Genomic DNA, 22,552 nt, shown 5'->3' with positions numbered 1-22,552 from the left:
CAATAATAACAAACGATAAAAAAAAATAAGATTGTGTTACCACAGACACCATAAACAAATTTAAATAAACATTTAAATAATATAAGACATTTCCTCCCCCACTCAGCCCGGCTGAGTCTGACTGCTATGTTTTTTGAGGAGACAAGTCAGTGTCTGATTCGGGGCCTGAGGGGAGCTGTAGGAGGAGCCTAGCGAGAGGACAAGCTGTGTGTGTCGCCCCGACACCTGGCTCTGCGCGGTCTCCTGGGAGACACTGGGAGACACCTGGGTCTGCGGGGACGAGACAAAAACAACTTTGGGGCCCCTGAGGATTTAGGGAGGCATCGATAGTGCCAGTCAATACACCCCCCCCCCCCCCCCCCCTCCCCCCCCCCCTCGCGGAGGCCTCGGCTCCATTCAGCTCTCTGTCTGGCTGCAGCAGACGTCCCCAAAAGACCCAGGAAGGTCTGAAGACGGGAAACTATTCATCAAACTGCCTTTTATTCTTTGGCCGGCAGCGGCATCACAGGCAGCTACACACACACACACACACACGCACACGCACACGCACACGCACACACGCACGCACGCACACACACACACACACACACACACACACACACACACACACTCACGCACGCACGCACGCACACACACACACACACACACACACACACACACACACCACACACACAGCAATCTGTCAGTATGTGTGTGTGAGTATATGTAAATGAGAAGGTATAATAATGTCAAGAGTTTACTAAAGCTGGTCAGACTGTGGTTATACTGGTGGTTGTACTGGGCAGCTCCTAGTGGTCAACAGCGTCAGACTGTGGTTGTACTGGGCAGCTCCTAGTGGTCAACAGTGTCAGACTGTGGTTGTACTGGGCAGCTCCTAGTGGTCAACAGTGTGACTGGTTGTACTGGGCAGCTCCTAGTGGTCAACAGCGTCAGACTGTGGTTGTACTGGGCAGCTCCTAGTGGTCAACAGTGTCAGACTGTGGTTGTACTGGGCAGCTCCTAGTGGTCAACAGTGTCAGACTGTGGTTGTACTGGGCAGCTCCTAGTGGTCAACAGTGTCAGACTGTGGTTGTACTGGGCAGCTCCTAGTGGTCAACAGTGTGACTGGTTGTACTGGGCAGCTCCTAGTGGTCAACAGCGTCAGACTGTGGTTGTACTGGGCAGCTCCTAGTGGTCAACAGTGTCAGACTGTGGTTGTACTGGGCAGCTCTTAGTGGTCAACATGGGTCAAACTGTGGTTGTACTGGGCAGCTCCTACTGGTCAACAGTGTCAGACTGTGGTTGTACTGGGCAGCTCCTAGTGGTCAACAGTGTCAGACTGTGGTTGTACTGGGCAGCTCTTAGTGGTCAACAGTGTCAGACTGGTTGTACTGGGCAGCTCCTAGTGGTCAACAGTGTCAGACTGTGGTTGTACTGGGCAGCTCCTAGTGGTCAACAGTGTCAGACTGGTTGTACTGGGCAGCTCCTAGTGGTCAACAGCGTCAGACTGTGGTTGTACTGGGCAGCTCCTAGTGGTCAACAGCGTCAAACTGTGGTTGTACTGGGCAGCTCCTAGTGGTCAACAGCGTCAGACTGTGGTTGTACTGGGCAGCTCCTAGTGGTCAACAGTGTCAGACTGTGGTTGTATTGGGCATCTCCTAGTGGTCAACAGTGTCAGACTGTGGTTGTATTGGGCAGCTCCTAGTGGTCAACAGTGTCAGACTGTGGTTGTATTGGGCATCTCCTAGTGGTCAACAGTGTCAGACTGTGGTTGTATTTGGCAGCTCCTAGTGGTCAACCGTATCAGACTGTGGTTGTACTGGGCAGCTCCTACTGGTCAACAGTGTCAGACTGTGGTTGTACTGGGCAGCTCCTACTGGTCAACAGTGTCAGACTGTGGTTGTACTGGGCAACTCCTAGTGGTCAACAGGGTCAGACTGACAGGGCTGGGGTCCAGCTTGCAGGGTTCCATTTTGCCCGACACTGGCAGAGTATGAGAATGTAGTCAGAGGGCACCGCCACATGGCTAGAGAGAGGAACTGCAGCCTGTGTGATACTTTCCTTCAGAAAGGACCAAGGCCCCTGGCCCCCGTTTAGACCACGATGTGACACTAAAACTCTCCACCGACACCAATACTAATGACATTCTCTGTCAACATGTTTGTAATAAATAAATCAATTCAATTAAATTCAATCAATAATTGTTTAAAAAACAATTAGGAGCTTTTTTAACACCAGTGCACAAATATCACATTCTCCATGGTGTTGGCATTCTGTCTGTAGTCAGTAGGTTAGGGACATTTAGGGACCCTCTGGGTCCAGCAAAAATAACATTAAAAAATAATGATTTAACTGACATGGTTGTGTCCTTTATGAATGTTGGTACCCTTCTATACTGATGATACTACTATATGATGATACAACTCTACGAATACCAAATCTGTCTGAATATACCTGGAATCCTAGATATACTTATACACCTGCATTTAAACCATAACTCTGTATGATAGCATGTACAATAATGCTGTATACTGCATATATATATTTATGTGTTCTCACCATATATCTATCCATACCTGTCTGTACATACCTGCACATATTTATTTTGCATATGTGTAGATACTATATATATGTACACATATCCTTTACCTACTCTTAATAGTTACACTGCTGGCCAGTATGACTACTACCAGTACTACAAACTGGCTTTCCGTGACCATCAAAAGGCGTACTGCAAGTCCCTGAAAGATGCTCGGTCAAACTTCTACTCCAACCTCATCAATAAAAACACTGGCAACTCTAAGCAGCTTTTTTCCACCATAAATCACCTACTGAAGCCACAACCATCCTCATCCACTGAAGCTACAGAAGAGCGATGTAATAACTTTATAGACTTCTTCAGATCTAAAGTAAACAACATCCGCTCTCTGATGCCCAGCTCTTCCTCTCTGTTTCCCCCTGCCTCTAACCCGCTACCTGAGAGCTTGCCATCTCTCCCATGTTTCACTGAGGTTCAGCAGAGCCACATTAAAAAAAAATCAGAGGAATGAAACCATCCACATGCACCCTGGATCCCATTCCAACTGCCCTGCTCAAGTCAAACATCCCCAGCATCAGCCCAATCATCACCCAGGCTGTTAACCTCTCCCTTCAAACTGGCCATATCCCATCTGCCCTCAAAGTTGCCATCATCAGCCCCCTCCTAAAGAAGCCCACCCTGGACCCGGAGGTTCTTGCCAACTGGCCTATTTCGAACCTTTCCTTCCTATCCAAGGTTTTGGAAAAGGTAGTTGCCTCCCAGCTCCAGGACCACCTTAAAAATAACACCCTGTTCGAGAAGTTCCAGTCAGGCTTTCGCTCATCCCACAGCACGGAAACAGCTCTGCTCAGGGTGACGAATGACCTTCTAATGACCGCTGACGCAGGATCACCATCACTCCTCTCATGGTGACACTGGTTCCCCGTCTCATCCCGGATCAATTACAAAATCCTGATGATCACCCATAACTGGATAAACGGACACGCACCCCTCTACCTTCAGGAACTCATCACTCCACAATCCTCCACCCGCACCCTCAGATCCGCAGGTAGCCTGCTCCTTCAGGTCCCCAATATCCGGCTCTGCACCATGGGTGACCGAGCCTTCTGCACGGCTGCACCACGCCTGTGGAACAGCCTCCCCATCCAGCTGAGGGCACCACAGAGCCTGGACTCTTTTAAAGCAGGCCTGAAAACGTATACCTGTTCAAAAAGGCCTTTGACTGTTAGCTTTTTATTTTAATTTTCTTATGCTGTTGTTTTTAAATTGTCTGTTTATACTATGTTTTTAATTAACTATGTTCTATTTTTATCTTATTTTTATTCTGTTTTTTTTTTTTTTTTTTTTAACTAATAATTTTTTTTGTATGTAACTATGTTTTAAACCCTGTAGTGCAGCACTTTGGGATCCCAGCGAACAAAAAGTGCATTACGAATTCAATCTATTATTATTATAAACAAAAGTACAATTGTAATGCACTGCACTATTTTACTCTGTCTATTACTCTTTTTATTATAGTCTATTTAAAACTGAATCAAACCATAAACAAGGTGGCCTGTTGGGCCTGATCCTAATGTGAAAAACTGTGATTTTATATGTCTGCTCTTTATGTGCTCATCTTATGCCTTTGTCTTTTTTCTGTTGTGAAGCACTTTGAGCTCCAGTTTCTGTATGAAAGGTGCTATACAAATAAAGTTTATTATTATTATTACCATACAGTCTTTATACTTGTATCACTGTACATACATCTGATTAGCACTACACTCAGTAGTACCAATTTAAATATTTTATACCCAGTTTAATCAACTGTGCATCAATCAATCAATCAATCAATTTCTTTAATGACCACCCAGCCAGGCTGGTGGAATTTGGTTTCAGTGCATTGCAGTTCCAACATAAAACATAGAACATATAACATCACTTACAACGTACTACATGCAGTTAAAAGAAAACACAATTACATAGATTACAGTTCAGAGTTGTCCATGTCAGCAGAGGTAAGGGGGGTTGCGGGGGGGGGGTACTACAGGGAGTTCAGTGTCCGTATGGCAGTGGGGAAGAAGCTGTTTTTGAACCGGGATGTTTTGGTGGTCAGGGATCTGTAGCGCCTCCCGGAGGGCAGCAGCTGGAAGATGTGGTGTGCTGGGTGAGTGGGGTCAGAGATGATTTTTCTGGCTCTCCTGATTGTGATTTGGCGGTGGAGTGATTCGAGAGAAGGGAGGGGGGTGCAGATTATTTTTGAGGATTTATTGATGATTCTTTGTAGTTTGTTTTTCGAGTGAGTGTCCAGATTGCTGTACCAAACAGTTATGGAGAAGGTGAGGATGCTTTGTATAATGGCCTGGTAGAAACGGAGCAGGAGATGTTTTTTGACTCTGTATTTCTTGAGCTGGCGGAGGAAGAAGAGTCTTTGATTTGCTTTTTTGTGTATGTGGTCTGTGTTGGTTTTCCATTTGAGGTTATTGCTTATGTGAGTGCCGAGAAATTTGAAGGAATCTGTGGTGATTATGGGTTTGCCGGAGATGGATATGGGGGTTTTGGGGTTTGGCTGGCGTCTGAAGTCGATGATGAGTTCTTGGGTTTTTGATGAGTTGAGGAGGAGGTTATTGTCTGTGCACCAGGTGATTGTGTGGTTGATTTGTGTGCGGTATTCAGTTTCGTTATTGTCTGTGATGAGGCCTATAAGGGTTGTGTCGTCTGCATATTTATATATTTTTACGGAGTTGTGGAGGGATATGAGCAGGTTGGTGTATAGGGAGAAAAGCCAGGGTGAAAGGACGCAGCCTTGGGGGGCTCCTGTGCTGAGATATAAAGGGTGGGATGTGATGTTATTTATTTTAACCTTCTGTTGTCTGTTGGAGAGGAAGCTATGGATCCAGTGGCAGATGCAGGGGTCAATGTTCATGCTTGTGCATTGTATATTACTATTGCACTTTACTGTTACATTTGCACTCTGGTTGGATGGCAAACTTCATTCCGTTGTACTGTACGTGTGCTGCATGGTGACAATACATTTTAATCTAATGCTTTCTAGTAATAATACCACCACCACCAGTAAGGAGCTATTGTGTGCAGTTTTCAGTTTGACTAGGTGACAGAATGAACTTACCGTTACAGTAAGTAGGTTATAATACTGTCTCAGGACTATCTATGATAGTCTCTACTACAATCGGCATCTGCTTTTAAGAAACTTAATATCATGAAAATGGCAGAAATGATAGAGGCCTCACGTGGAATGTTGCCTATGCAGCGGTGGAGCAGGTCAAACACACTGTTCCACTGAGACTAGTTTAAAATATCCTGCAATAACCTGTACATTGTATATTACTGTTACGTTTACTGATTGGATGCCAAAAATCTTTTCATTGTACTGTACTTGTGCTGTATGACAATACATTTGAATCTAATGACACTACTCTATACTAATGATACTACTTTATAATGATACTAGTCTATACTGATGATACTACTCTATACCGATGATACTACTCAAGACACAAAACACACAGACAAGACACTGAACACAGACAAGACACAAAACACACAGACAAGACACTGAACACAGACAAGACACAAAACACACAAAATAAATAAAGTAAAAGTTTTCCTTTTATTTAAATTAGCATAAAAAGCACAATATAACTAAGGACCATGTGTAATAATAACTACAGTCAACTTCAAATCTCAACACGTTTTTCTTTTTTCCAGACAGTGATACAGCATAATGCACATTTTTCATACAGTTGAAAATAAGCACTTTATAAAAAATATATATCTACATTGTTGTAACATAATTAACTTGTTCCCCTCCAGAAAAGGCTGCGTGGTCCGTTTCCCAAATGATAAGAGGAAAGGAAGTCCACCACTGGACAGAATGAAACTACAGGACACCAGTCATCTGCTACAGTGCCGTTTGGTTCACAACCCCTAAAACAACAGGGATGTCTGTTTGTGGACCCCCCCCCCCCCCCACACACCCCAACATTTGACACAAAATACAGATTTTTTATTCCCCCAATTATCTTGATTAATAATTGGAGGAGAGGGTTTTAGAATGTCCAATCTGTACCAGATATTATAAACATGATGATGTATTTTTTGTATATTTTCTCGTGACCGCCAAGTGTGAATTCTTAAGACGGGTGACATGCCCCTTTAATAATAGGCGGATACTTCAAGGCGGAGTGATAAAGTGGTACCAGTACATCCCCCAACGTGAGAGCACTCTACATACTGCAGTACTCACCCCTGCCACCAGAGGGCAGTCTTCACTACAGATACCTTTCGCATTGCAAAGCAGCTATGATGTTGTTGTTTTTGTAAAGAAAAGTACAAGCTGTGCAACACTATTTACAATACATCAGTATTGCACATTATATACCACATGTCAGAAATATATCTTTTGATAATGAAATAACAAGGACAGAGCGAGTGCTGGTGTAGTTAGTCAGCATTTGTGTAAAACTGATCATGGGAGTTTTTCTGGGGAGGAATACAGCTAAGGTACCAGTAGGTGATGTGTTGGGAACAGATAACTGGGTCTGGTACCAGGAGGTGATGGTTTGGGGAAGATAACTGGGTCTGGTAGTAGCAGGAGGAGGTTCGGGACAGGGTGGTTATGGAGCAGGAGTAGCAGGAGGAGGACCGGGCCAGGGTGGTTATGGAGCAGGAGTAGCAGGAGGAGGACCGGGCCAGGGTGGTTATGGAGCAGGAGTAGCAGGAGGAGGACCGGGCCAGGGTGGTTATGGAGCAGGACTTTACTCCTGGGCCTCCTTGCCGGCCATCTTGTAGATCTCAGTCGGTCCGTCTACATGAGTGATGGTGGTTGTAAGCTGGATGTCCTCTCCACTGCTGGCCCCAGTGTCTCCTACACACACACACACAAACACACACGTAAAGAAAAAGCTCTGGACTTGTTGACTGGAAGGTCATCGGTTTAAATGCCATGACTGGCAGGGAAATCTGGACAAGTGAGGGCAATGAGCAAGGCATTTACTGTATATCCTCCCTACTCACTCCTCTCTCTGCCGAAGACTTTGCCATAATATTTGTGAAAAAGGTAGAGAACATTCGCAGCTGCTGTTGGACATAAGTCGATTTTTCATTTTTGTTTATTTATTAAGTTAATATCAAACAGTGTTTAATTTTATTTTGAATTTGTTAAATACATGCTCTAGATTTTTTGGAAGTGGTGATTTTTTTGCCACAGATGCAGCTCGCCCGCTTAAAGTCGACACAAATGTGTTTTAATATGTCTAAGGCCTCTACATTTCTATGTTTCATATGCCATGCAAGAATGCAATATGTCGCTGCTGCGGAAATAAACATTTTGATTGTGGAAACAAATACACTTGTTAATGTTTGGTAAATTGGGTATTCTTTGTTACAATTAATCGATTAATTGATCATTAACGTTATCAATGATCGAGTAAGGAACGTGCTTACAATTTGCAACTCTAGTCCCACTACATGCCAGCTGGACCCGCTACCAAGTTTCAAGTTTCTTTAATAGTTGTCATACAGAAGTACAGAATACTTTCATACAAAATGCTTCTTACTGTTACGCTCCAGAGACTGTGCTAGACAAGATAGTATCAAATAACATAGTATAGCATGTAATTTAGAAGTAGAAAATGAGGTCACAGTGTTCAGTATAGACATATGTACAATGTTCGATGCAGAATAGACGTAACTGAGTTACCATATAATATACAATACTATGCAGTGTACTAATGTACAATACTATATAGTGCAAAGCAGAAATGGGATGAGGTACAATTTAGGTACAATTTACAGTAAGTACCCTCCCCACTCCTCCAGACCATAGCACCAGACATCCTCCCATTCCTAACGGCAACCATCAACTCCTCCCTCAACTCGGGGGTGGTTCCCACCTTCCTAAAACAAGCCAGTCACACTGCTCGTAAAAAAAACAACCATGAACCCCACCGTCATAGACAACTATCATCCTGTCTCTCTTCTCTCCTTCCTTTCTAAATCACTTGAATGCGCTGTATCCAACCAACTCACTGATTATCTCTTACAGAATGACCTCCTAGACCCTAATCAGTCAGGCTTAAGGACTGGTCACTCCACAGAGGTGGCCCTCATAGCAGTCACAGAGGCTATTCACTTAGCAAGAGCGAAAGGCCTCTCCTGGACCCGTCAGCAGCATTCGACACAGTCAACCATCAGATCCTCCTAGCATCCCTCGCAGGAATGGGAGTTGTAGGCTCTGCACTGGCATGGCTGTCATCCTACATCGACGACCGTCAGACGGGTGTCCCCCAGGGCTCGGTCCTTGGACCCCTCCTCTTCTCTCTCTACACCAAATCTCTGGGTAACATTATCACATCTCATGCCTTCTCGTATCACTGCTATGCCAATGGCACTCAACTCTCCCTTTCCTCCCTCAGATATCAAAGTCTCTGAGCGGATCTCAGCCTGCCTGTCCGACATTTCCGCCTGGATGATGACCAACCACCTCAAACTGAACCTAAGCTAAACAGAATTGCTTCACCTACCGGCCAAATCGTCGCCGCTGACTGACCTTGCCATCACAGTGGAGAATGTAGCCGTGGCTTCATCCACAAATGACAATAACCTAGCTGTAGTCCTTGACGACCAGCTGAACCTCTCTGCTCACATCGCTACAACAACCAGAACCTGCTTGCAACGTCAGAAGGATTCGCCCCTTCCTCACAAAATGTCTCGCCTCGACTACTGCAATTCACTGCTTGCTGGTCTACCTACTACCACCACCAAGCCACTTCAACTCATATGGCACGCAGCGGCCCACCTGATCTCCAACCTACCAAAATCAACCCATGTTACCAGACTTCTTAGGGACATGCACTGGCTCCCCATCGCCGCACAAATCCGCTTCAAGGTTCTGGCGTATCGCCAGAGGGAATGGCTACCGCCTACCTCCGGTCAACACATACTAAATACACACCCTCAAGAGTCAAGACCCCTCCGCTCTACATTTTCTGGCCGCCTCAGACCCGCTCCTATCCCAGCTCTGGGAGGGTCATCAAAGAAAAACTCTCGGTCCTCGCTCCACAATGGTGGACCGAACTTCCCACCGTTGACTAAAAACACACTTCTTCAATCATTATCTGAAATAACGAAGGCAATAAAAGAATATGCCACTAAATAATCTTCCTTGCCTATATTACTACCTACTATACTAATATGTCTCTACTACTATGTACTCAACACTGCAGCACCCAAGTTTCAGCACTGTTTGGTGAACATTGTTACTCAGCTGTAAGAGTTGTTCCCTTCCTGCTGACTTGTTGTACAGAACCTGTAAGTCGCTTTGGATAAAAGCATTCAGCTAAATGACAAAAATGTAAAGGATCTGTTGATGATTTACATTGTATTCTGAGTCATGCCAATAAAATATCGAGAGAGAGAGAGAGAGAGAGAGAGAGAGAGAGAGAGAGAGAGAGAGAGAGAGAGAGAGAGAGAGAGAGAGAGCGAGAGGGAGCAAGAGAGAGAGGAAGAGGGAGGGAGAGAGATTAACTATAATTTGTTCTTGGAGAGCAGCAACAAACCTTACCTCTCGTGTTAGAACGTTGACAGTTACATCGCAGAGAGAATCTCTTGGTTTTAACCTATTTCTATTTCTGCCTTAATTACTTTTGTTTGTCACTAAGTAACTAATGTTACTAATGGATAGTACTAAGTTACTAATGTTAGCAGGTGCACGAAGGAACACATAGTTGAGATGTTTAGTTTGTTACTAAACGTTAACAGGTGCACGAAGGAACACATAGTTGAGATGTTTAGTTTGTTACTAAACGTTAACAGGTGCACGAAGGAACACATAGTTGAGATGTTTAGTTTGTTACTAAACGTTAACAGGTGCATGAAGGAACACATAGTTGAGATGTTTAGTTTGTTACTAAACGTTAACAGGTGCATGAAGGAACACATAGTTGAGATGTTTAGTTTGTTACTAAACGTTAACAGGTGCATGAAGGAACACATAGTTGAGATGTTTAGTTTGTTACTAAACGTTAACAGGTGCATGAAGGAACACATAGTTGAGATGTTTAGTTTGTTACTAAACGTTAACAGGTGCACGAAGGAACACATAGTTGAGATGTTTAGTTTGTTACTAAACGTTAACAGGTGCACGAAGGAACACATAGTTGAGATGTTTAGTTTGTTACTAAACGTTAACAGGTGCACGAAGGAACACATAGTTGAGATGTTTAGTTTGTTACTAAATGTCAACAGATGCACGAAGGAACACAGTTGAAATGTTTTGTGTTCTATTCCTTCCTCTCATTATATTCTATGGATTAATTTATTTTATTGTATCCTTTGATTGTTGATCTTCACAGGATATTATTTATTTACTGATCATTATTTGTCAATGTTTACTGTGTTTATTGTATTGTTTTGGCAACATAGGTCTATTTTTCCTGTCATGCCAATAAAGCGAGAGAGAGAGAGAGAGAGAGAAAGAGAGAGAGAGAGAGAGAGAGAGAGAGAGAGAGGAGAGAGAGAGAGAGAGAGAGAGAGAGAGAGAGAGAGAGAGAGAGAGAGAGAAGAGAGAGATAAAGAGACAGCAAGACAGAAAAATAAAGAGAGAGATAAAGAGTGAGAGAGAGAGATGGAGAGAAAGAGGGATGAAGATAGAGAGAATGAGGGATAAAGAGACAGAGAGAGGTAGATGGAGAGAGAGGGAGAGAGGTAGGGGTAGAGAGGGACACAGAGAGAGAGAGAGGTAGAGAGAGAGAGAGAGAGGTAGAAAGGTAGGGGTAGAGAGAGAGAGACAGAGAGAGAGAGAAAGACAGAGAGAGAGAGAGAGAGAGAGAGAGAGAAAGAGAGAGAGGTAGAGAGAAAGAGAGAGAGGTAGAGAGAAAGAGAGAGAGACCACTCCCATGGTCTGCATGACTCATATCAGGGAAAACTTCCAGAACTTCAAAAGCTCTTTTTTCTCTTGGCATCACTGACGTCAACTGATGGATGGTTTTCATTACCCCCCCCCTCCTCCCCCTGTCTGGAAGAACGCCCACTGCCCCCCTCCCTCCCCCCAACACACCCCCCCTGCCTGCCTCTGGAGAGAAGCCGTGTCCATTAGGAACGCCCCTCCTTCCCTCTGAGAACCACTGCCAGGTATGTCCATTGAAGTTCAAGTTTCAAGTTTGTTTATTATTTGTCACAACAAAATACAGAATACTTTATGATGAAATGCTCGTTTCTGTATGAGCCCCTGAGTGTGCTACATACAGTAAAAAAAAAAAGTAAGTAAAAAGTAAGTAAAGGAATGTTCATTCAATATACAATACATTGTGTGAATAGACCCTAGACCCAACCGCTAACCTTAACTTAAGTCTAACTCTAACCTTAACTAACACTAACCGCTAACCTTAACTTAACACCAACTCTATCCCCTAACTTAACACAGACTAGCCTTAACACTGACTCTAGCCTTAACACTGACTCTAACCTTAACACTGACTCTAACCTTAACACCGACTCTAACATTAACACCGACTCTAACATTAACACTGACTCTAACCTTAACACCGACTCTAACCTTAACACCGACTCTAACCTTAACACTGACTCTAACCTTAACACTGACTCTAACCTTAACACTGACTCTAACCTAGGGCGGCTACGTGGCGTAGTGGGCAAGGCGCTCGCCACGAAATCTGGAGACGCTGGGCTTGCCTGTTCGAGCCCAGCGCTCCACATTTGCTTTCAGTTTAGCTGGTCGTCCGTACTAATACACATTGGCCGTATTAGGGGGTGGGAAACTGATGGGTGGGGATCGGGCGTTGTGGACAGCGACTCCTACACGTCGGTTGGTGCGCCTGGGCAGTAGAATCAGGAAGTGTCGGGGGCAGCGTGAGCCTCCCACGCGTTACTCCTCGCCACTGAGAGATCGAGCTGCGCAGGTGAAAAGATGCGACTGCTGTTACCTCAAGTACCGGAGGGGACTTGTGCTATGTATGACTTAGTCCACATTGCAGCCGGCTTGTGGGAGGCAAGAAACAGCGTTCGTGACAGAGGAGGGTTGAATTGGATGATACGAAATTGGGATGGGAGAAAATATAGAAAATGGGAGAAAAAGTGGATAAAAAAAAAAAAACACTGACTCTAACCTTAACACTGACTCTAGCCTTAACACCGACTCTAACCTTAACACCGACTAACCTTAACACTGACTCTAACCTTAACACTGACTCTAGCCTTAACACCGACTCTAACCTTAACACCGACTAACCTTAACACTGACTCTAACCTTAACACTGACTCTAGCCTTAACACCAACTCTAACCTTAACACTGACTCTAACCTTAACACTGACTCTAACCTTAACTCTAACCTTAACACTGACTAACCTTAACACTGACTCTAACCTTAACACTGACTCTAACCTTAACTCTAACCTTAACACTGACTCTAACCTTAACACCGACTCTAACCTTAACACTGACTAACCTTAACACTGACTAACCTTAACACTGACTCTAACCTTAACTCTAACCTTAACACTGACTAACATTAACACTGACTCTAACCTTAACACTGACTCTAACCTTAACACTGACTCTAACCTTAACACTGACTCTAACCTTAACACTGACTCTAACCTTAACACTGACTCTAACCTTAACACTGACTCTAGCCTTAACACTGACTCTAACCTTAACACTGACTCTAACCTTAACACTGACTCTAACCTTAACACTGACTCTAGCCTTAACACTTTGAATGCCATCCATGAGTTTTCTCGTGTTTACCCCCCGCGGGTTGAATGCCCACTCACGAGAATATTTGTTTTATTCGTTTTTTTTTTATATTAGCGATCTGAAATCATATTGCATCAAGCGAGTCTACCGTTGGAGATCCAGTCACCCCAGGCGCTCAGATGTGAAAAAAGCACCCCCTATCGTCTCCCAGATGGTAAATCACCCTTTTGGATTGGACTCAATGAGTGGGGGGAAAAAACCTGCACTCCACATTTTACTTCTCACTCATGTAACCGGGGTCTACCAGAGTTCACTCTGGAGCCTCGGAGCCGCGGGGAATATGTGTTTTACTGTATACACGATGGATCAATCAAATGAGCGATTTTTTCGAATGGCGATCGGGAATTGGAATAAACCATTTGGATACCAATCTGATCTCAGGTAAGGAATCTATGTTATCAGTATTAGGATAATCAGACTCGTTTTCACAGAGATATAAGCTTTTATGTGATTGTGTGTTATCGCTGTTTGACTGTGCACGCCGTCAGGAAATAGGAGACTCGGCTCGCCGCAAGAGCGTGCGTGCGCACACATATACTATCGATAATCTAGCGTTTATTTAAAAACTATTCATGACATGGCCGAACAATGACAATTCTAGAATATTCCAGTAAAAGGCAATTATCATGGAATGTGTTGTTTTTTCCGTGAAATAGAGCGATTAAAAAAATGCTAGAAAGCGGAAATGAAGCGATAAAAAAACAATCTGCCATGACAATGTTGACTGTAAAATGAGTCTTTGATAAGCGACGGGCAGATTAGACCATAATTTAAAACATAGATTAGGCGATATTAACGTTAACATTGGAGTGGATGTGGACATTCAAGGGACTAATAAGAAATTACACTTGGGCAGTCAAAGTGTTAACACCGACTCTAACCTTAACTTAAGGAAGTACATGAAGGTAACAGGAAGGTGTACATGAAGGTAACAGGAAGGTGTACATGAAGGTAACAGGAAAGTGTACATGAAGGTAACAGGAAGGAAGTACAGGAAGGTGTACATGAGGACAACAGGGAGTACATGAAGGTAACAGGAAGGTGTACATGAGGACAACAGGAAGTACATGAGGGTAACAGGAAGGTGTACATGAGGACAACAGGAAGTACATGAGGGTAACAGGAAGGTGTACATGAGGACAACAGGAAGTACATGAAGATAACAGGAAGCTCTTACCGATGATACACTGTCCGCTGTTCTGCTCGTCTCCGTAGCGCTTGTGCGACGGAGCGTAGAGGAACATGATGGCGAAGACGTAGAGGTTCCACATGCCGTAGATCCCAGTGAAGAACGCACTGTTCACCTGCACCGTGTGGTCCCCCCAGTGCCAGTGCCCCTCGTTCACCTGGAGAACACACACACACACCTGTTACCCCTCTGCCCCTCGTTCACCTGGAGAACACACACACACACCTGTTACCCCTCTGCCCCTCGTTCACCTGGAGAACACACACACACACCTGTTACCCCTCTGCCCCTCGTTCACCTGGAGAACACACACACACACCTGTTACCCCTCTGCCCCTCGTTCACCTGGAGAACACACACACACACCTGTTACCCCTCTGCCCCTCGTTCACCTGGAGAACACACACACACCTGTTACCCCTCTGCCCCTCGTTCACCTGGAGAACACACACACAGACACACCTGTTACCCCTCTGCCCCTCGTTCACCTGGAGAACACACACACACACCTGTTACCCCTCTGATCCTCGTTCATCGTTCACCTGTGGTAACCTGATGATGATGATGAGGGTTTTTATCTGACTGATGATGCAGAGGGTTTTAACCTGATGATGAAGAGGGTTCTAACCTGACTGATGATGAAGAAGATGACGGTCATCGCAGCACAGGCCAGAGTCACCAACATGAGGAACTTGAACCGGAAGATCAGACCCTGGAGAGAGAAAACAGACCAGCAGGTTAATGCCGATATTGGCATTAAAATGTAATATCGGAAATTATGAGGAGACGGGGACAAGAGGAGACAGAGGAGACGGGGACAAGAGGAGACGGGGACAAGAGGAGACAGAGACTAGAGGAGACGGGACAAGAGGAGACGGGGACAAGAGGAGACGGGGACAAGAGGAGACGGGGACAAGAGGAGACGGGGACAAGAGGAGACGGGGACAAGAGGAGACAGGGACAAGAGGAGACAGAGACTAGAGGAGACGGGGACAAGAGGAGACGGGGACAAGAGGAGACGGGGACAAGAGGAGACGGGGACAAGAGGAGACGGGGACAAGAGGAGACGGGGACAAGAGGAGACGGGGACAAGAGGAGACGGGGACGAGAGGAGACAGAGACAAGAGGAGACGGGGACAAGAGGAGACGGGGACGAGAGGAGACAGAGACAAGAGGAGACGGGGACAAGAGGAGACGGGGACAAGAGGAGACGGGGACAAGAGGAGACAGGGACAAGAGGAGACAGAGACTAGAGGAGACAGGGACAAGAGGAGACGGGGACAAGAGGAGACGGGGACAAGAGGAGACAGGGACAAGAGGAGACAAGAGGAGACGGGGACAAGAGGAGACAGGGACAAGAGGAGACGGGGACAAGAGGAGACAGGGACAAGAGGAGACGGGGACAAGAGGAGACGGGGACAAGAGGAGACGGGGACAAGAGGAGACGGGGACAAGAGGAGACGGGGACAAGAGGAGACGGGGACAAGAGGAGACGGGGACAAGAGGAGACGGGGACAAGAGGAGACGGGGACGAGAGGAGACGGGGACAAGAGGAGACGGGGACAAGAGGAGACGGGGACGAGAGGAGACGGGGACAAGAGGAGACGGGGACAAGAGGAGACGGGGACAAGAGGAGACGGGGACAAGAGGAGACAGGGACAAGAGGAGACAGGGACAAGAGGAGACAGGGACAAGAGGAGACGGGGACAAGAGGAGACGGGGACAAGAGGAGACGGGGACAAGAGGAGACGGGGACAAGAGGAGACGGGGACAAGAGGAGACGGGGACAAGAGGAGACGGGGACAAGAGGAGACAGGGACAAGAGGAGACAGGGACAAGAGGAGACGGGGACAAGAGGAGACAAGAGGAGACGGGGACAACAGGGACAAGAGGAGACGGGGACAAGAGGAGACGGGGACAAGAGGAGACAGGGACAAGAGGAGACGGGGACAAGAGGAGACGAGACAAGAGGAGACAGGGACAAGAGGAGACAGGGACAAGAGACAGGGACAAGAGGAGACAGGGACAAGAGGAGACAGGGACAAGAGGAGACAGGGACAAGAGGAGACAGAGACAAGAGGAGACGGGGACAAGAGGAGACGGACAAGAGGAGACAGGGACAAGAGGAGACAGAGACAAGAGACAGGGACAAGAGGAGACGGGGACAAGAGGAGACGGGGACAAGAGGAGACGGACAAGAGGAGACAGGGACAAGAGGAGACAGAGACAAGAGACAGGGACAAGAGGAGACGGGGACAAGAGGAGACGGGGACAAGAGGAGACGGACAAGAGGAGACAGGGACAAGAGGAGACGGACAAGAGGAGACAGGGACAAGAGGAGACAGGGACAAGAGGAGACAGGGACAAGAGGAGACGGGGACAAGAGGAGACAGGGACAAGAGGAGACAGGGACAAGAGGAGACGGGGACAAGAGGAGACAGGGACAAGAGGAGACGGGGACAAGAGGAGACAGGGACAAGAGACAGGGACAAGAGGAGACGGGGACAAGAGGAGACAGGGACAAGAGGAGACGGGGACAAGAGGAGACAGGGACAAGAGGAGACGGGGACAAGAGGAGACGGGACAAGAGGAGACGGGGACAAGAGGAGACAGAGACAAGAGACAGGGACAAGAGGAGACGGGGACAAGAGGAGACAGGGACAAGAGGAGACAGGGACAAGAGGAGACAGGGACAAGAGGAGACGGGGACAAGAGGAGACGGGGACAAGAGGAGACAGGGACAAGAGGAGACAGGGACAAGAGGAGACAGGGACAAGAGGAGACAGGGACAAGAGGAGACAGGGACAAGAGGAGACGGGGACAAGAGGAGACAGAGACAAGAGACAGGGACAAGAGGAGACGGGGACAAGAGGAGACAGGGACAAGAGGAGACAGGGACAAGAGGAGACGGGGACAAGAGGAGACAAGAGGAGACGGGGACAAGAGGAGACGGGGACAAGAGGAGACGGGGACAAGAGGAGACAAGGACAAGAGGAGACGGGGACAAGAGGAGACAGAGACGAGAGGAGACGGGGACGAGAGGAGACGGGGACAAGAGGAGACAGGGACAAGAGGAGACAAGAGGAGACGGGGACAAGAGGAGACAGGGACAAGAGGAGACAAGAGGAGACGGGGACAAGAGGAGACGGGGACAAGAGGAGACGGGGACAAGAGGAGACAGGGACAAGAGGAGACAGGGACAAGAGGAGACGGGGACAAGAGGAGACGGGGACAAGAGGAGACGGGGACAAGAGGAGACAAGAGGAGACGGGGACAAGAGGAGACGGGGACAAGAGGAGACGGGGACAAGAGGAGACGGGGACAAGAGGAGACGGGGACAAGAGGAGACAAGGACAAGAGGAGACAGGGACAAGAGGAGACAGGGACAAGAGGAGACGGGGACAAGAGGAGACAGAGACGAGAGGAGACGGGGACGAGAGGAGACGGGGACAAGAGGAGACAGGGACAAGAGGAGACAAGAGGAGACGGGGACAAGAGGAGACGGGGACAAGAGGAGACGGGACAAGAAACTGGGACAAGAGGAGACGGGGACAAGAGGAGACGGGGACAAGAGGAGACAAGAGGAGACGGGGACAAGAGGAGACGGGGACAAGAGGAGACGGGGACAAGAGGAGACAGGGACAAGAGGAGACAGGGACAAGAGGAGACAGGGACAAGAGGAGACAGGGACAAGAGGAGACGGGGACAAGAGGAGACAGGGACAAGAGGAGACAGGGACAAGAGGAGACAGGGACAAGAGGAGACAGGGACAAGAGGAGACAAGAGGAGACGGGGACAAGAGGAGACGGGGACAAGAGGAGACGGGGACAAGAGGAGACAGGGACAAGAGGAGACGGGGACAAGAGGAGACGGGGACAAGAGGAGACGGGGACAAGAGGAGACGGGGACAAGAGGAGACAGGGACAAGAGGAGACGGGGACAAGAGGAGACGGGGACAAGAGGAGACGGGGACAAGAGGAGACAGGGACAAGAGGAGACGGGGACAAGAGGAGACAGGGACGGGGACAAGAGGAGACGGGGACAAGAGGAGACGGGGACAAGAGGAGACAGGGACAAGAGGAGACAGGGACAAGAGGAGACAAGAGGAGACGGGGACAAGAGGAGACGGGGACAAGAGGAGACGGGGACAAGAGGAGACAGGGACAAGAGGAGACGGGGACAAGAGGAGACGGGGACAAGAGGAGACGGGGACAAGAGGAGACGGGGACAAGAGGAGACGGGGACAAGAGGAGATGGGGACGGGGACTAGAGGAGACGGGGACAAGAGGAGACGGGGACAAGAGGAGACGGGGACAAGAGGAGACGGGGACAAGAGGAGACGGGGACAAGAGGAGACAGGGACAAGAGGAGACGGGGACAAGAGGAGACGGGGACAAGAGGAGACGGGGACAAGAGGAGACGGGGACAAGAGGAGACGGGGACAAGAGGAGACGGGGACAAGAGGAGACAGGGACAAGAGGAGACGGGGACAAGAGGAGACGGGGACAAGAGGAGACGGGGACAAGAGGAGACGGGGACAAGAGGAGACGGGGACAAGAGGAGACGGGGACAAGAGGAGACAGGGACAAGAGGAGACGGGACAAGAGGAGACAGGGACAAGAGGAGACAGGGACAAGAGGAGACGGGGACAACAGGAGACAGACTAGAGGAGACGGGGACAAGAGGAGACGGGGACAAGAGGAGACGGGGACAAGAGGAGACGGGGACAAGAGGAGACGGGGACAAGAGGAGACGGGGACAAGAGGAGACAGGGACAAGAGGAGACGGGGACAAGAGGAGACGGGGACAAGAGGAGACGGGGACAAGAGGAGACGGGGACAAGAGGAGACGGGGACAAGAGGAGACGGGGACAAGAGGAGACAGGGACAAGAGGAGACGGGACAAGAGGAGACAGGGACAAGAGGAGACAGGGACAAGAGGAGACGGGGACAACAGGAGACAGACTAGAGGAGACGGGGACAAGAGGAGACAGGGACAAGAGGAGACAGGGACAACAGGAGACGGGGACAACAGGAGACAGACTAGAGGAGACGGGGACAAGAGGAGACGGGGACAAGAGGAGACGGGGACAAGAGGAGACAGGGACAAGAGGAGACGGGGACAAGAGGAGACGGGGACAAGAGGAGACGGGGACAACAGGAGACAGACTAGAGGAGACGGGGACAAGAGGAGACGGGGACAACAGGAGACAGACTAGAGGAGACGGGGACAAGAGGAGACGGGGACAACAGGAGACAGACTAGAGGAGACAGGGACAAGAGGAGACGGGGACAACAGGAGACAGACTAGAGGAGACGGGGACAAGAGGAGACGGGGACAAGAGGAGACGGGGACAAGAGGAGACAGGGACAAGAGGAGACGGGGACAAGAGGAGACGGGGACAACAGGAGACAGACTAGAGGAGACAGGGACAAGAGGAGACGGGGACAACAGGAGACAGACTAGAGGAGACGGGGACAAGAGGAGACGGGGACAAGAGGAGACGGGGACAAGAGGAGACAGGGACAAGAGGAGACGGGGACAAGAGGAGACGGGGACAAGAGGAGACGGGGACAAGAGGAGACGGGGACAAGAGGAGACGGGGACAAGAGGAGACGGGGACAAGAGGAGACAGGGACAAGAGGAGACGGGACAAGAGGAGACAGGGACAAGAGGAGACAGGGACAAGAGGAGACGGGGACAACAGGAGACAGACTAGAGGAGACGGGGACAAGAGGAGACAGGGACAAGAGGAGACGGGGACAACAGGAGACAGACTAGAGGAGATGGGGACAAGAGGAGACGGGGACAAGAGGAGACGGGGACGAGAGGAGACGGGGACAAGAGGAGACGGGGACGAGAGGAGACGGGGACAAGAGGAGACGGGGACGAGAGGAGACAGGGACGAGAGGAGACAGGGACAAGAGGAGACAAGGACAAGAGGAGACGGGGACAAGAGGAGACGGGGACAAGAGGAGACAGGGACAAGAGGAGACGGGGACAAGAGGAGACGGGGACAAGAGGAGACGGGGACAAGAGGAGACAGGGACAACAGGGACAAGAGGAGACGGGGACAAGAGGAGACAGGGACAAGAGGAGACGGGGACAAGAGGAGACAGAGACAAGAGGAGACAGGGACAAGAGGAGACGGGGACAAGAGGAGACGGGGACAAGAGGAGACAGGGACAACAGGGACAAGAGGAGACGGGGACAAGAGGAGACAGGGACAAGAGGAGACGGGGACAAGAGGAGACAGAGACAAGAGGAGACAGGGACAAGAGGAGACGGGACAAGAGGAGACGGGGACAAGAGGAGACGGGACAAGAGGAGACGGGGACAAGAGGAGACGGGACAAGAAACTGGGACAAGAGGAGACGGGGACAAGAGGAGACGGGGACAAGAGGAGACGGGGACAAGAGGAGACGGGACAAGAAACTGGGACAAGAGGAGACGGGGACAAGAGGAGACGGGGACAAGAGGAGACAGGGACAAGAGGAGACGGGACAAGAAACTGGGACAAGAGGAGACGGGGACAAGAGGAGACGGGGACAAGAGGAGACGGGGACAAGAGGAGACGGGGACAAGAGGAGACGGGACAAGAAACTGGGACAAGAGGAGACGGGGACAAGAAACTGGGACAAGAGGAGACGGGGACAAGAGGAGACAGGGACAAGAGGAGACGGGGACAAGAGGAGACGGGGACAAGAGGAGACGGGGACAAGAGGAGACGGGGACAAGAGGAGACGGGACAAGAAACTGGGACAAGAGGAGACGGGGACAAGAGGAGACGGGGACAAGAGGAGACAGGGACAAGAGGAGACGGGGACAAGAGGAGACGGGGACAAGAGGAGACGGGGACAAGAGGAGACGGGGACAAGAGGAGACGGGGACAAGAGGAGACGGGGACAAGAGGAGACGGGACAAGAAACTGGGACAAGAGGAGACGGGGACAAGAGGAGACGGGGACAAGAGGAGACGGGGACAAGGAGACAGGGACAAGAGGAGACGTGACAAGAGGAGACAGGGGACAAGAGGAGACGGGGACAAGAGGAGACGGGGACAAGAGGAGACGGGGACAAGGAGACAGGGACAAGAGGAGACGGGACAAGAGGAGACAGGGGACAAGAGGAGACGGGGACAAGAGGAGACGGGGACAAGAAACTGGGACAAGAGGAGACGGGGACAAGAGGAGACGGGGACAAGAGGAGACGGGGACAAGAGGAGACGGGACAAGAAACTGGGACAAGAGGAGACGGGGACAAGAGGAGACGGGGACAAGAGGAGACGGGACAAGAGGAGACGGGGACAAGAGGAGACAGGGACAAGAGGAGACGGGGACAAGAGGAGACGGGACAAGAAACTGGGACAAGAGGAGACAGGGACAAGAGGAGACGGGGACAAGAGGAGACGGGGACAAGAGGAGACAGAGACAAGAGGAGACGGGGACAAGAGGAGACGGGGACAAGAGACAGGGACAAGAGGAGACGGGGACAAGAGGAGACGGGGACAAGAGGAGACGGGGACAAGAGGAGACGGGGACAAGAGGAGACGGGGAGAAGAGGAGACGGGGACAAGAGGAGACAGGGACAAGAGGAGACGGAGACAAGAGGAGACGGGGACAAGAGGAGACGGGGACAAGAGGAGACGGGGACAAGAAACTGGGACAAGAGGAGACGGGGACAAGAGGAGACAGGGACAAGAGGAGACGGGGACAAGAAACTGGGACAAGAGGAGACGGGGACAAGAGGAGACGGGGACAAGAAACTGGGACAAGAGGAGACGGGGACAAGAGGAGACGGGGACGAGAGGAGACGGGGACGAGAGGAGACGGGGACAAGAAGAGACGGGGACAAGAGGAGACAGGGACAAGAGGAGACGGGGACAAGAGGAGACGGGGACAAGAGGAGACAGGGACAAGAGGAGACGGGGACGAGAGGAGACGGGGACAAGAGGAGACGGGGACAAGAGGAGACGGGGACAAGAGGAGACGGGGACGAGAGGAGACGGGGACGAGAGGAGACGGGGACGAGAGGAGACAGGGACGAGAGGAGACAAGGACAAGAGGAG

At 49.3% G+C, this 22,552-nt stretch overlaps 1 protein-coding gene across 1 annotated transcript in view; it reads right to left on the bottom strand.

Annotated features, from left to right (window-relative positions):
- Positions 1-6,107: 6,107 nt before the first annotated feature.
- Positions 6,108-22,552, bottom strand: part of wls (Wnt ligand secretion mediator) — a 77,560-nt gene continuing 61,115 nt past the window's right edge. The window contains exons 10-12 of the mRNA XM_084313138.1: positions 15,114-15,197; positions 14,474-14,642; positions 6,108-7,385 (exon numbers count right to left, since the gene is read on the bottom strand). Coding sequence (XP_084169264.1) covers positions 7,276-7,385; positions 14,474-14,642; positions 15,114-15,197 — 363 coding nt within the window. The 3' untranslated portion in view covers positions 6,108-7,275. The remainder of the gene's footprint in view (positions 7,386-14,473; positions 14,643-15,113; positions 15,198-22,552) is intronic.

Source organism: Notolepis coatsorum, assembly GCF_963971535.1.
Source record: "Notolepis coatsorum genome assembly, chromosome: 4".
Classification (NCBI taxonomy): Eukaryota; Metazoa; Chordata; class Actinopteri; order Aulopiformes; family Paralepididae; genus Notolepis; species Notolepis coatsorum.
This window is presented reverse-complemented; position numbering and strand designations above follow the sequence as displayed.